The sequence below is a fragment of the Brassica rapa genome, chromosome A09, assembly GCF_000309985.2.
Source record: "Brassica rapa cultivar Chiifu-401-42 chromosome A09, CAAS_Brap_v3.01, whole genome shotgun sequence".
In the NCBI taxonomy this organism is placed as follows: Eukaryota; Viridiplantae; Streptophyta; class Magnoliopsida; order Brassicales; family Brassicaceae; genus Brassica; species Brassica rapa.
In genome coordinates, this window is record NC_024803.2 from 18070983 (window position 1) to 18086048 (window position 15066).

At 32.8% G+C, this 15066-nt stretch overlaps 1 protein-coding gene across 3 annotated transcripts; it reads left to right on the forward strand.

Annotated features, from left to right (window-relative positions):
* Positions 1–243: 243 nt before the first annotated feature.
* LOC103839921 lies at positions 244–14273 on the forward strand. Of its 3 annotated transcripts, XR_004450907.1 has the most exons (9): positions 244–1240; positions 1369–1459; positions 1968–2042; positions 2202–2555; positions 3202–3794; positions 4145–4281; positions 4402–12625; positions 12909–13016; positions 13095–14273. XR_004450907.1 is itself a non-coding variant. In XM_033278958.1 (3 exons), the coding sequence occupies exons 1-3, from the start codon at positions 1370–1372 to the stop codon at positions 2328–2330; spliced, it is 372 nt and encodes a 123-aa protein (XP_033134849.1). In that variant the 5' UTR covers positions 251–1369; the 3' UTR covers positions 2331–3121. The 3 variants fall into 3 exon arrangements, 1 of the variants encoding a protein (XP_033134849.1); XR_004450906.1 differs by lacking the exon at positions 3202–3794 and having other exon boundaries at positions 244–1459; positions 1926–2042; XM_033278958.1 differs by lacking the exons at positions 3202–3794; positions 4145–4281; positions 4402–12625; positions 12909–13016; positions 13095–14273 and having other exon boundaries at positions 251–1459; positions 1926–2078; positions 2202–3121.
* The last annotated feature ends 793 nt before the right edge of the window (positions 14274–15066 follow it).

Genomic DNA, 15066 nt, shown 5'->3' on the forward strand with positions numbered 1-15066 from the left:
CACAAACCTTTATATAGAAATATAATGAGAAGCACAAGTTTCATTTTTCAACACAAAAATGAAACCTCCATGGTGTACTAATGGAGTTTTTAATTCTTGTCATTATTATGTGAATTTATTCTACATTTTGACCAAGAAATTAAAGAATAAAATTATTATTGTTTTGACCAATTCAAACAAAATAATATACTTTAAAATGGATTTCTTTTTTATATTTTATCAATATAAAAGATCAACATATAACATCTCTTAAGAGTTTAGAAAATTAATCTACAACTTCTTTAGATTTAAATGAATTAAAAGCAATTTCAAAAATTATTACAATTTTCTTGAAAAATGTGTTTCATTCTTAGAAATTCACATTTTACATACAACTATTTTCATAGTTCTCTCAAGTTAATTAATAAATCTAACTTGTATGTTTTGGATCTTTCCAAACACATATTTTGCTTTTTAGCAAATATACATATCATTATAAGATATTATTTTGCCATCAAAACCATTATATGATTATTTTCAACCATATTGACTTTATAAACTACAATACACTTGTTATTTTCAGTCATATTGGTCTGAAAATTCTCTGTTTTTGCATGGTCAATCTTTTTACAAATTGCATTTAAGCATTGATGAAATATAAATGTTTTTGATTAATATCAACAAACATTTTATTTCCTATGGCAAATGATTTATATGTGGTAGACCTCTCCCAAACTTAATTTGGGGCATCGACTCACAACCATTTCCATCCATACAACTTGATCTCTTAAAGATCAAAATGTTGTTTTATAATTATGGTATTACCATACTTGAAACTTGAATTTCTTTTTATTTTCTCATTGGTCACACATGTCTTTAATAATTAAATTAAATTGTTTCAAAAAATCTGAAACAGAAATCAAAAACGTTAGCATCTATATATATATAAAATTGTCTGCCTCTCTCCTAGGCCATCCAGCTGGAAACTCGCTTTCTGAGGGCTTGACACGTGTCCGCTTTGTCTAAAACGCGCCGTATCACTTAAATTTTAATAGATCTGTGTTGGGCTTAAGTTTCGTTACTGGGCTTCAGTATAATTGCGAGAAAGCGGTCGGAGACAGGAATTAGGGTCCGACGGTCGTCTTCTCCAAACTCAAATGACGTTCCTGATACCTTCAGCAGAGAAACGGATCTGCCTTTAATCCCATTGATTGGTGCCTCCACGATGTGTCTTCAATACGATCCTTACGCTTCAGAGGCGGTGCGATTTTTGCGTATAAATAGATATCACCCCTCTCATCCTCAATTCATCCAGACATCCCAACAGCTTTGACTTCATGTTATAAATCGTGTGTAATCATCATCTCAGTCTTCCTCTCCGATTTGCAGAATGGCCGCTCCTCTTCCACCGTTGAAGGCCAGGAATATCCGCCGTGGTGGAGATCTCATGGGAGTAGACATACTCCTTCTTGATTCTCAGGTTACTAATTCAGCTCTGCTTTTTGTTCGTAGTGGAATTGTTTTTGCGTTTAACTTCTATCGCAACTTTTCCGTAATGAATCCAATTTATAATTGTCAGTTTGTGTTTTTATTCTCTGTTATTGATTTTCATGAGTCTTTTGTCAGCTTTTGATGATTTTTGTGAATTTTTTAAATCAAACTCTTCAGTCATAAGCTTTTTCCATTTTTAGTGTTATGGTTCTTCACAAGAAGAGAGATCAATTTTTTTTTTTTTGGTTCTGATCTTCTTTTTTTCTGTTTCTGAAATTTTAATTTAAAATTGAATTAATTTGACTGACGGTTACACGGCAGATTGATATGTGAGTTTGATATTATCCAAAGTCTTAGTTTTTTTTTTTTTACTTTGTGGTCTTCTTCTTCTTTTTTGAACCAGAACTTTGTCTTCTTTTTTTTACTTTGCCTTCTTATGTTTGTGTGTTTATAAGTTCTTGGTTGATCTGTTCGATTGGGGTTTGTTGGGAGGCCAGGAATGTGAAGAAAAATCTGAAACCGAAGAAGATGAAGAACTGAGACTTATAAAGATTGTTTGTAAAAAAATTGCAGTAAGCCCTTTTCAGATCTTCAATTGTTTTTCAGTGGTATTTTTTCACATTTGGTCAATTCTCTTTTGAGCTTCTAAAATAAAACAAATATTGTATTATTGTTGTCAATGTGAAGTTTTTAACTCAGTTTAATTGCGTACGTGTGTGGTATGTCACTAGAGCAAGATGGAGTGTGACAGAGCAAGCGGCGGAAGAGAACGACAAACGGCGGAGAGTAACACAGCACTCGGCAGTGAGCAACGCAGCACTCGGCGGAGAGAAACAAAGAAAGCGGCAGAGAGTAACTGAGAAAGTAGTGGAAGAGCAACAGAACAATGGCGGAGAGCAATGAACAAGAGGCATTGAGATGGATCAAGTGACGGAAAGAGTGAGATGGACAGACATGAAACAAGCGACAGATAGTGTGACAAGAGATAGGAAATGCAATTGCTGCAGTTCAATCTGGCACAAGGGAGGTTCATAGGCTCTCGGACAGGGTCAATTAATCACTTTGTTAGCAAACATATAAAAAAGGTACATGTCCAATTGTGCTTATTTCTTTCAAAGTAGAACCTAATGAAAGAAAGTTGACACCTATTGAAGATATCAAAGCTCTAAACATGAAAACATAAGAAATTTCAAATTCCTAACAACATATCAAATCTGGAATCTTCTTTGTATTTGTTCAAAGTTTGTTATATGAATCCTTCTTTGCATGTGTTCTATGTGGTTGTGCTTCGTTATAAGTTGTCAAGCATGTCTCTCCACATGTTCAGTGCATATATCTGTTTGATAGGGTCAAACAAATCAACTATTTAAGGTCTGAATGTATCATGGTACAGTTGTCGTTTCCTTGGATTCAGACAAGAAATAGCAAACAAACACACTGTGTGCATAGCTTGGCGATTGAATTGGACTAAATGGAAAGACTTTGGCCAGTGGAAGACCGAGGAACTATCAAAAGAAAAATACATTGCATTTTTAAATAATAATATTTTTAGCTTAAGCATGTATTAGATATAGCTCTGTAACTTTCAGTTTGTTTGTTTTTTACTTAAAAAGTAATTTTTCTCTTTATATATCACAGTTAGTGTACCAAATATTGATGGAAGTTAGTTACAAAATTATAGACCATGCTAGGTATCTATAATAATAAAGTTGGGTTATGCTCTCACCACAGGCTTCCACGACATCAAGGAGAGGGGTGCTTTTCGCGACACGTGGCGTCTCGGTAGGGTATCCGTGTTTTTCACGCTCTCTCTTCCTTCTTGCTCTCACGCTCTCTCTTCCTCCTCGCGCGTGTCTGCGCGGTTGTTCAACCAAAGAGGTTGGGCTTCTGTCATTAATTTAGGCCCAAATGTCATTAGGTCTTCTTCTTCGTTGTTCTTCTTCTTCCCTACCTCTTTCACAGAAAGTAACGTCCCAAGGATTTTTTCTATGACATTTATTCTCAGTTTTTCCATTTATTAATCCACTCCTCATGTATTATGATTACGATCTACCTCTTCGTTCACCCTGTAACCGCCTCGACCTCCATCTATAAATACCGGCCCTCACTTCCATTCACAGCACATCTCAAACAATTTTCTCAGACATACGATCTCCTAGAAGCAACATATTCAGATGGCGAATTCGTACACTCTGCTTGCCAATTTGAGAGCCGGCCGATGCTCTAATACTGCTGAGGTCCGCCTACTGAGGTTCTGGGAGGCCAGAAATATCAACAAAGGAGGGGAGCTGATGAGTATTGAGTTGCTGCTCATCGATGAGGCTGTAAGTGTTCTTCCCAGATTTAATCTCTGTTCATATTGTTATTCAAAAAAAAAAAATTGAATTATTTTACCCACTTCCATCAAAAAGCGTTGATCTTTTAGCCTGTTCTTCCCAGATTTAATCTCTTTGCATATTGTTATTCCAAGATTTTTTAGAATTATCTTACTCTCTTCCATCAAAAAGCGTTGATCTTTTACCAATAATCTTAACCTCTGTCTCTTTGCTTTTATTTTAAACTGATCCTGACAAATTATTTTCAATATTGATCTGGTTTAAAGTTTTTTTTTGGGTGAATGACTATTTGTTGCTATATATGTTTAACTAACATCTCTATAAATGCCATCATGCAGGTGGACAGATAGTCTCATCCCTTCCAATGCTTTCAGCCCCGAAGATATGGCCACAGAAGAACCGTGCGACATTACGTGCAGATTTTGTGATGGGCTTCTTGCTATTCAAGATTACCCACAAGGGTTCCCGCGACCAGGTAAGGATCAATGCTTAGATTAGGCGTTTTTATTTTCCTTGCAGACACATATGTTAGTCTTCGTTTGTTATTTTTTTAGTTTTTGTGACTGGTCAACCTAACAGTTTTATGGTTATGCAGAGATATCAACGGAAACGCAAAGAGTTCTGACAAGAGAGACGATACAGAGAGCATTTCATGCTACAGAAGTAGGGTTAGCTTCTCATTCTCTAAGCTGTGGAGTACAATGCGAGTTTGGCAACTGTTGGCACTTGCTCTTTTGTTGGTGTGATATATAATATATCATATATCAGAGTCCTCTTTTCATGACGAGTCTTTGAGATTAACGGGTTATCTTAGGAAAGAACGGGATCTGGTGGGATCTCTGCTATTCAGCTGTCGAGTGAACATAATGCTAACAATGAGGATGTTCGTTTTGAGCTTAAGGACTTGCATCCTGATGACCCGCAGATCGTTGTGTTTAAGCATGGAGTTGGCGAGTTAAGGGGATCATCCAAGTAGTTTCTCATTCTCTCCAGCACTTGTATTCTACTGTCATAGAAGAATAGGATTCAATGCTTATGGAAAGATGATTCAATGCCTTTCTCTTGATACTTGGTTGTGGCTCAAGTTCTTGATTTTGGTTATAATTTTGTTGTGATGGTGCTTCTGCCTTCTCTGTGCTTTTATGGACAGAGATAAATAAAATTGTTTCTATGTCTTTATGTGGTTTGTCTTTGTTAGAATTGAAAATCATTACAGAGGTTGCCTATTACTTCGACTAAAAACAACTCTTTTGCATAATATGCATATTTGGCGAGTAATAAGGTAGTTTATAATTAGGGTTGCTAATAAACAGTTGCAGTAAACAAGCTAAACTTACTTCCTGCCTTCTTTATGATGTGGATACGTTATGATGTTCCCTTTCCCGTGTAGCTCTAAACTCATATGCTTAGTCTTCCTTCCACTTAAATTTGCAGCCAAACATCCTTTCACTTAAAGATCACTCTGAAGCTTCTGATGGCATTTACTGTAAGAACTGAGCTCTTTGTTCTTTCTGCGCCTGATAAGAGTTTTTCCTTGGATCACTATGTTATGTTATAGAACGTATTGCCTTTTCCTTTTACCTCTCCACATACATAAACAACCGAGATAAACAGGAAAATCGGAACGTAAAGATATGTTTGCAAGCACCATTAAATGCATGTTGTAATTGGTGATATGGCTTCAAAAGGTTTTAAGAAAATCCTAAAGTCTTGATTTTTATCCAATTTATTGATTTAAAAGTCTTTTAACCCTTTTAAAAACACTCAAAACCACTTTTCCTTTTTTTTTGTTCAGTGAAGGATGCTTATTTTTTCTAAAGCCTATAAAAGCTGGTTTTTATTTAAATTTTTTTTCAAAATCATTAAATTTTCTATAACTTTTATAAACAATAGTTCAGTTCAAAAAAATGTGTTCTCTCTCAATATTTGTTTTTAATTCTTCTTTAAATTGTTGAGATGTCTAACGATGGAAAAGCTCTTAGAATACCCTTATCGGAGCAGAATTTTAAATAGAGTTCTTAGACAATTTACGATATTATTTTAATGCAAAATTTTTGGATGAAAATGATTTTTTTTTGTCAGAAATTCAAATAATGTAAATAATCTTTCCTAGCGATAATTGAATCTTAATGGAGGAAAAACTGTTAATTTTAATGTTAATTTGTTATGTAATTAGTTTTTATATATGATAAGTTAACCGAAGAATAACACATGTAGCTTTTTTATAAAGTATAGCACATGTAGCTATAGTATCTGGAAATACTAAGCTAAGCTTAACCATTTCAATAGAAAACTGAACTTCTATATTCTACGGTCAAATAAAATATTTATCCAATAAAACCAAAACTTACATATCTTAATATGTTTTAATCAATCAAAATTAATTTACAAGAAGATTTCTGAAAAATCCAAATATATATCAAAGAACACTTTAAATCTATGTAGTGAAGTGTATATTAGAATACCTTACCATCAAATATATATATAAAATCTATGTCATATTTCAATACATTTTATTATGTTTAAGTTATGGAAAAATATCAAAGAAAGTCTATAGATAATGATTTTGAGATAATATAAAATATGAACGATTAATTTTTTGTATAAATTAGCTCTGGTGTGTTTGTTTTTAGGGTTCACTGAATTTTGATTTGGACTTCAATCCTAATAAACGCTTAGTTATAAATTAAAACTATTACAAAAAATATTTATGTGTTTCATTTTGAATAAATTTGTTGTCTTGGTTCGAACAAGATGATCACAAAACAAACAACTACATTTATGTGTTTCATTTTGAAACATCATTAAACTATATTTACTTTAGTGCAACTATCAACTATTTATTATATTTTATTTCATTAATTTATAAAATCTATTTATACTATTCATTTTTGACCTAAGCAACTATAAAACAAAGTAATACACTATTAATTACCACTATCAAATGGATCACAAACTCATTATCCAATCATTAGGGAACAAAATATACAAACCCGGCGCGTAGCGCCGGAATACCACTAGTAATAGATATAAAGCGAGGATGCAAGTAATGGTTGTTTTTCTACCATCTGAATTGATTACAATTAAAATATTTATTGTTTTGGAAATGAACGACATAATAATTGTTGTATTGCAGCTGAGTTTCAAAATTATAGTAGCAAATAGAGATTCTAAGATGTCATCCCCATCTGCAGAAACTAATAATGTCCAAAACATCCAATAATAGTTTTCTCCAGTTTAAAAAATAGAGCATTTACACTGAAAAAAATGTTCTCTGGAATATTGAACTTTTGAGATTCTAGCGTAATATATGTATAATTCAAAAATATATCATAAGTTAGATCGTATGTTATGTGTGGTCATGCTAATTTTGTACTTATTGACTATAAAATGCATTTTATTCATGAATGGTTAACGTTAACAACTGTATTTGGGACATGAAAAAAAATACAATAGTGTTGTACTTAATAGAAAACGACAATAATTTCACAAATAATCCATTTATAATTAAGCATGAAAAACAGATTTTGAACAAAAAAATTATTTGATCATGTAAACTGACGAATTTGATCACAACTAAATGCAAAACAAATACACAAAGTAAATGCATTAAAAGCTTTTTTAAAATAAAGCCACAAGAACAAACGCTCCACACTTGCTAATATATGCAAGATCAAACGCTTGAATTTTGATAAAAATCAGTCGTATAAGCATGGCTAAACCAAAAGTAAAGCAAAATTAGATCATACAAGTCACACTTTTGTTTCAAAATAATTTTAAAAATCAAGCGAAAGTGCAACACGACGGTTTCAACACGTCAAAAGACAAATCAAATCAAATCAAATTGTTTTTTTTTTCCAGAAAATCTGTAACTAATGATCAACGCTTGATGATAAAGAAGATTCACAGAAAAACAATAGCTAAGATTATTACAAAAGATCCCTGCGCATGATCGATCTGAAAAGATCATAACAATTGCTTTTTCATCACCATGAATTCTCGAATTCCTGTTTTTATGATAAACAAGATCAGATTCCGGCATCTTTAACCTGTTCTTAAAAATAAAATTTTTTTTTTAACAAATATCAGTATTGTTAGTGCAAAAGCATAAACAATATTTAAAGATTTAAGAGATTTAAGAGTGTAGGAACCTTATTTTACTACCATAGGACAACTGATATTTGTAAAAAATAATAAGAACATAAACTAAAATTTCAGTACCAAAATATAAAAATAAAGAAGAATTGCAGAGTTGAGATAGTTAATCTCTTTCCTTAAATCTTTAAACGCCTCATAGTGTGACGGTTTTATGGCGCTCAGATTCCCAAGATACAACTGCAGCATTGTTTCTGTTTACCATCACCGAAAAACAGAATCTATCGAACCTATTTTTCTGATGTACTCTCAGACTCAAAATAAAAAAATACTAGCATAACTATTCTGAGTTGAAGAAATGTTTCTTGATTGTATGAATGTGTTTTTGTTTTCTAAATGGCTCACAAGCCTTTATATAGAAATATAATGAGAAGCACAAGTTTCATTTTTCAACACAAAAATGAAACTTCCATGGTGCACTAATGGAGTTTTTAATTCTTGTCATTATTATGTAAATTTATTCTACATTTTGACCAAGAAATTAAAAAATAAAATTATTATTGTTTTGACCAATTCAAACAAAATAATATACTTTAAAATGGATTTCTTTTTTTATATTTTATCAATATAAAAGATCAACATATATTTGGTTTATAAGATTAAGTCAATGAACATGAAGTCCAACTAACAAATCAAAAAACCCAAATCCAAGTTCAAATATCCAATGTGTGTATTTGCTACTTTATATAAGTTTCTCAAATCACACACATTAGACCTCCATTTCTCATTCAAATAAAACTTCTTTTTTGACATATGAATACATTATTCATAATGTTCAAAAAATAGTTCCAACATTCAATGTCTTAAAATAGAGATGTTTCGTATACCTTTTATGCTGTATATAAAAACCATAACAATATTCAACCAAATAAAAATGATTTGCATCTAAGAAAAGTGTACGCAATGATTTACGTGAAAAATGTTCGTCCAGAAAAATGTATCCAATGAATTCTTTAAAAGCAATGTATTTTATTGCATTAAAGTCATAATTTTGGTGAGAAACGTTATCTGCATGACATCTAAGGTAAGTGTCTTGCAATAAACCTTGTCAATAAACCTTTTACGTAAGAAAAGTGTTTCTCCTTTAATATCTAGGGGATAACACAACTATATTGTTGAGGTAAAAAACGGTAATCTCAAAATCAAAGTTCAAGTTTGCTACTCTTAAGAAACTTTCTCAAAATAACTTTGGAAAAATCATAAGTAGAAAATTACGAAACAACCGGATCGCTCCATCTCTGGATCGCCAGCAGGCGACCGCGATCTCTCCCTCCGGGTGGCCAGCAGGCGATCGAGGCCTGCTCGATCCGGGACGCCAGCGGGCGACGGGGGGCAACTCCCTCTGGGTCGCCAGCAGGCGATCGAGGCCTGTACTATCCAGACCGCTAGCGGGCGACCGGCTCGTCTTGCTCTGGGCCGCCAGCAGGCGACTGAGGACAGTTCGCTCTGGGTCGCCAGCGGGCGACCGAGGCTTGTGATATCCAGGTCGCCAGCGTGCGACCGAGGCTTGTGACGTCCAGGTCACCAGCATGCGACCGGTTCACTAGCAGGCGACATCATGCACCTGCTCTCGTCTCGCTCTCATAGGTCTCTTCTTTGAACCTTGACCAAATTGTCTCTTGTTTCGTTTCGATTGGAATTACTGTTAAAACTTTACGATAAAATAGCAAACACTTGCTTTCTCGTAAAATTTTCAAATTAATCGTATAAAATGATAACGGTTAACTTAAGAAAAAATGATTGTTGGCCACATGTAGTATTGGCCATCACATGGTTAACCATGCAAACTAAACTAATGTATACCTAGTCACACGAATTATATGTTATGCATGACAATATCCCTCAACTTTATGATGTTATGTAGTTAACATCCCGAGTTTAATTTCATTTATCCAAATTAAAACTGATGTGGATGTTAGAGATCGTTTAAATATCTTGTTTCAACAATTAAAATATGATCGACCCGACTATAATTTAATTACAATTAGATTTTGACCCACATTTTAAAAGCGTAAGAATATTTTTAACAAAATCTAATTTACAAAATCAATATTTTTAATATATTTTTATAAGTAGTGTTTTAACATTTTTATTTTAGTGTATTTAAAAACTATATAATTGTATATTTTTTATATTAATCTGTTTTGTTATGAACTTTTGATAAGCAATGTTTTAACATTTTTAATTTTGTGTTTTAACATTTTTATTTTAGTGTATTTTAAAACTATATAATTGTATTGTTTTTATATTTATTAATCTGTTTTTTTTTTAATTATATTAATATTTTTGTTATGAACTTTTAATAGAAAAATTGTAATTCGTTTGATTAATTGTGTGTATATACTTCTTTGATATGAAACTTATTTTCTGTCGGTTTATTTTCTGTCAATTTAAACTAAACATAATCTTGCATATATATACTTTAAGAATAAAATAATCAAAGAATAAGAATCTAATGTGAAAGTCTTATTAAGTTTAAATGAATGAAACTTTTGTTTATGAAAAATATATAAAATAATTCATTAACTTAATAGTTTCATATTAAAAAAATTAAATATTAGAGTCAATAAATTGACATCAAAGAAGTTTTATAATGATCATTTTTTTATCAAATAAGTATATATCACACAGTTAATCAAACGAATTACAGAAATTTTATTAAAAGTTCATACCAAAACAGATTTAAAGAATTAAAAAACTAAATTAAATAATATCTTATATAATTTTCATAATTAATAAAAATAAAAATAATATAATTATATTGTTTTCAAATACACTAAATAAAAATGTTAAAACACTACTTACCAAATTTTATAGAACATATTGATTTTGTAAATTAGATTTTGTTAAAAAATATATTTACGCTTTTAAAACGGTTCAAAATCTAATTTAGGTAAATTACTGTCAGGTACGTAACATTTCAATTGATGAAACGAGAGATTTAAACGGTCTCCGACATACACATCATTTTTTGGATGAATGAAATTAAACTCTGTGTTGTTAACTACATAACATCATAACGTTGAGATATGTTGTCATGCATAATATATACTTCATGTAGATAAGTATACATTTATTTAGTTTGCATGGTTAGCCATGTGATGGCCACTACTTCATGTAGTCAGCAGTCACTTTTCCTTAACTGAACACCATCACTATCTCGACAATACGACTGATTTTTATCATCCCATAGAACCAACATCGTACCGAAGGTGATTTCTCTGAAAGAAGTAGTAAAAACACTGAAGTCGAAAAAAGGTCCAAGAAGATCTAAAACGCGCCCGAAGCCCATTTACGATTTTAAACGAGAATGAGTCCAAACTACAGCGACGGTCTATATAATAAAAAGATAAATATAAAGTTTCTACGATAAGCATGTAGATCGAGAGGTTAAGAAAAACTTCCGCAAAGAGATAAATTCAAATCAAGGACAGAAAAGGCAAGGGTGCACCGACCTTGGAGACATATATAAGGAGAGCTATGGCAAGGAGTGTGGGGGCCGAAAAAATTAGACCTTAGGAAATTTTTGTTAGTTCTAGGAGAACTTAGGATTTAGGTGGTTAAACTAGCAAGTTTCATAATTAGAATGTTTTACTGCTTGCTCTTTTGTTCTCCATTGATAACGGATCTCCGATCATCTTGTTTTTCGGTGAAACTCTGTAAACTCTATTCATCTTAATTTATAAAACGCCTATGAGAAACTTTTACGATAATTTGTTATCTCTATTTTTTTCGTATTTGTGTGTTTACGCAGAGAATCCAGGTCTTCATGGAAACTCAAGAAACTTGTCTTTCCTCCATTAACTAAAATCGACCGTGCAGATTTTGTTTTCTACAACTATTTTACATATACATAACTAAACATTTTTTATGTGAAAACTTCATATTTGTTTTTACAATAAATGAATGTTGAGAGAGAAAATCTTCATATCTATACTATATTAAAAGGGATATATGAGCTCCATTGAGCCTATCCACCTCAGCATAAAAAATCATCCAATTAAAACATAAGTAATTGACACATCAGATGACACATCCTATTTTCTTCAATCGACGACCTTTCTTCCAAAAAGTTATTGTTTCCCTTTTGTATTCCCTTCTGAACCCTTCTTCCAACTTCAATTATATCCCAGCTCCAATCAATCGATTCCTCGCCTGCCTCATCTTCATCCTCCAATGGCATGGGTTGATTGCTCGAACCTAGCTCGAAGCTCTTCCCCTTCTTTTCCTTACTACCGTGATTGGAACTTCGGTGTTGATTCCAATCAAAAGCCTAAGGTAATGTAAAGTCCTCTGCTTTCAAGTGTTTCGAGAATGGGTTCTTTGCCAAGAGATTGTTGATTTGATCAGATCTGTCTTTGGGGGTTTTGTAAAGTTCTCGCCTTTATGATTCGGGCATTGCTATGTGTACCTCAAGTATTGTAATCAAAGAGATTGATGATTTGAATTGATTTGATCAGATCTGTCTCTGGGATTTGTAAAGTTGGTAACTTTATGATTTGGGCAATTTACAGATATGTATCACGACTAGCACATCAGCTGGATTGGATCAGATTCTACAGTGGATGTTCTACCATAAGGTTCTTGGCGTATCCACGTTTTTTCTTTTTGTATAAGAGAAAGCTGCTACGCCCACCATTTCTAAAGTTCTCGAGTTTATTCCTGTGAGTTCTAGCTTCTTAGACTCTTAGTCCTCTAGGTGTACGTTGACTAAGATAATTATATGCCCGGATTTTTAAAATTAAGATTACTCCATTATCACTGAATAAAGCTAAAACGAGTGAAAAACTATGCATCTAAAGGTAAAAATAAATTAATGACAATCCTAATTTTTCTTGGTTCTCTTAAACTGAAACGCTTCATCTATTCCTTTTCCTCCTGCGAAAGTTTTTGTTTTTTGGTATCATACATTTTAACTTACAAAATTGCTTCCTTTTTGTCTTTTAGTAGGCTTAGAAGAAGCACAAAAATGATGGTGTAAAACCGAAGAGACCATAAAAAAAAGGAGGAGGAAGATAGAAAAAAGACATGGAGAAGTCAAAGAAAGGATAAAAGGTAAAAGCGCTTCCTTTGTTTATCGCTGTGTTTTTCTAAGAGTTAAATATCCACTCCTTATCATCACAGTGTATGCAGTCTATAGTGCATGGAGTTAAGTTAGATGATGTTGCTCGGTTACTGAATCGTGCTCGCAACTACTCAGCTGTGTGCTTACATGGCTTATATCAGCCGAGAATATAAGAAAAGGTAATACGTTTTATTTCTTCTTTGAAGTGCATGTCTCTCTATCTTTATTAGTTAAGTAGATACTCATAAGCAAGAAAAACGTATATTGAGTTTTCTGGTCCTTCCCGAAAAGTATGGAGAATGAGATGTTAGGTGAAGCTTTTAAGAAGCTTCAGAACCCATATGAGATAGTGATTGTGGTTCATCATTTGTATCGGCGCATCAAGTTCATCCATCTCTGATCTCCCTAGCTGTTTCTATTGGGGGTAAGTCTTGATATTTGTTTGTTTTTTTCCATTCACAAGAGAATAGTTGAGTTTGCGAAGTGATCCTTTTGATGATTGCACTCAGAAGGACTTAAACAAGCCACTGATTATTGCAGCCAAAACCAACATGGAGGTGTTGTTAGAGGTGGTTGAGGAAGAGGCCAAGCTGGTGGTGGCAAAGCCGCAAAGACAATAAAGGTGGCCTAGCTAAATATTGTCGTGCCTAAAATTGAGATTGAAAAATGGAATAAAAAGCTCTAACATGGTATTTGGAAGAACGTGTAGATAACAAAAACTGAAGGTTTTCTACATTTGTGGATCATCGGGTGAACACGCTCCTGTCTCTAGGAGCATCCGGAGCTAAATCCTTTGTTGCTCAGATTTGTGCAATGATCTTTTTTGTAATTCAGTGGCTACATGAGAGTTGTTTCTGATTGACTCAGAGTTTAGAGTCTACAACGAGTGTACGGTAGGAGACGGTAATGATGATAGCGGTGAATGACTGACTCATCACACGATCGGGAAGAAGTATAAGCTGAAGGCGAACGGTGAAGACGGACCAGTTATTTTCTTATGCAAGGAAGACAGGAATGATTCCATCTCCATCAGTAACTTAACTCTCTTCACACTCAAGATGGTGTGGTTACAGTTCTCTGTTCTCTCGACTCTTGAGTTGTTAGTTGTTTATCTAATGGTAAGATATTTTCTCTGTATGTAAACTTGATCGTCCACGAATTAACCCTCATGTATTTTGGTTTCTATTTGTCAGAACAGAGTATGTCGATGATTTTAGCCCATAAAAGTTGTCAGTAAATTGACTTGATTTACTTTGGTAAATTATTTACGTGTTAAGTTCATCAACTTGACTCGAGTCATGTACGATCACACTCACCCACCTAGAACAAGAGATTCAACAGGCCAAATCCCAAGAAAAAAAGTCTACATGTCTTTCCGTATAAGTATGTACATATATAATTATTTATTTCACCAAATATCTTAAAGTAACTATTTTGATTACTGATGGTTATATAGTTAGGGCCAGTGTTTTGAAACCCGACCCAGACCCGCGGTTGAACCGCTAAACCCGGTGATCTAGAAAAAAATAAAAAAATCCAATATTTAGAAACCTACAAAAACCCAAAAAAATCCACTAAAACCCGGAACCCGATACCGGTTGAACCACTGGTTAAACCAATAAATAACTTTTACGTCATTTTCTTAGTTTTTAGATTATGTTTTATATTCTAAGTTTCCAATTAAGAAGTTTGACAAAAAAAAGTTAGGCTTTCCGTTTTCAGTTTTATATATATGTGATTTTTAGATTTTGATGAAAACTTCACTATGCCACTTGAAGAAAATGAAGTGAACAAGAGTAGAGAGAACTAAAATTAGTTGATGTGATTTGGTGTTAGTTTATTTCTACTATTGACAATTTATTACAATGATCTTTTACTGTTGGTTTATTTTTAATTTGAAGTTTAATTTATTATTCACATTAGATATTTAAATATTTAAGAATTTTATATCTTGACTTTTTTAGATTCAGTAAATTTTAAATAATCTAAACTATTTTTTGATATTTTGTATGTCAAAAGAAAATAAAAATATAAAAATTA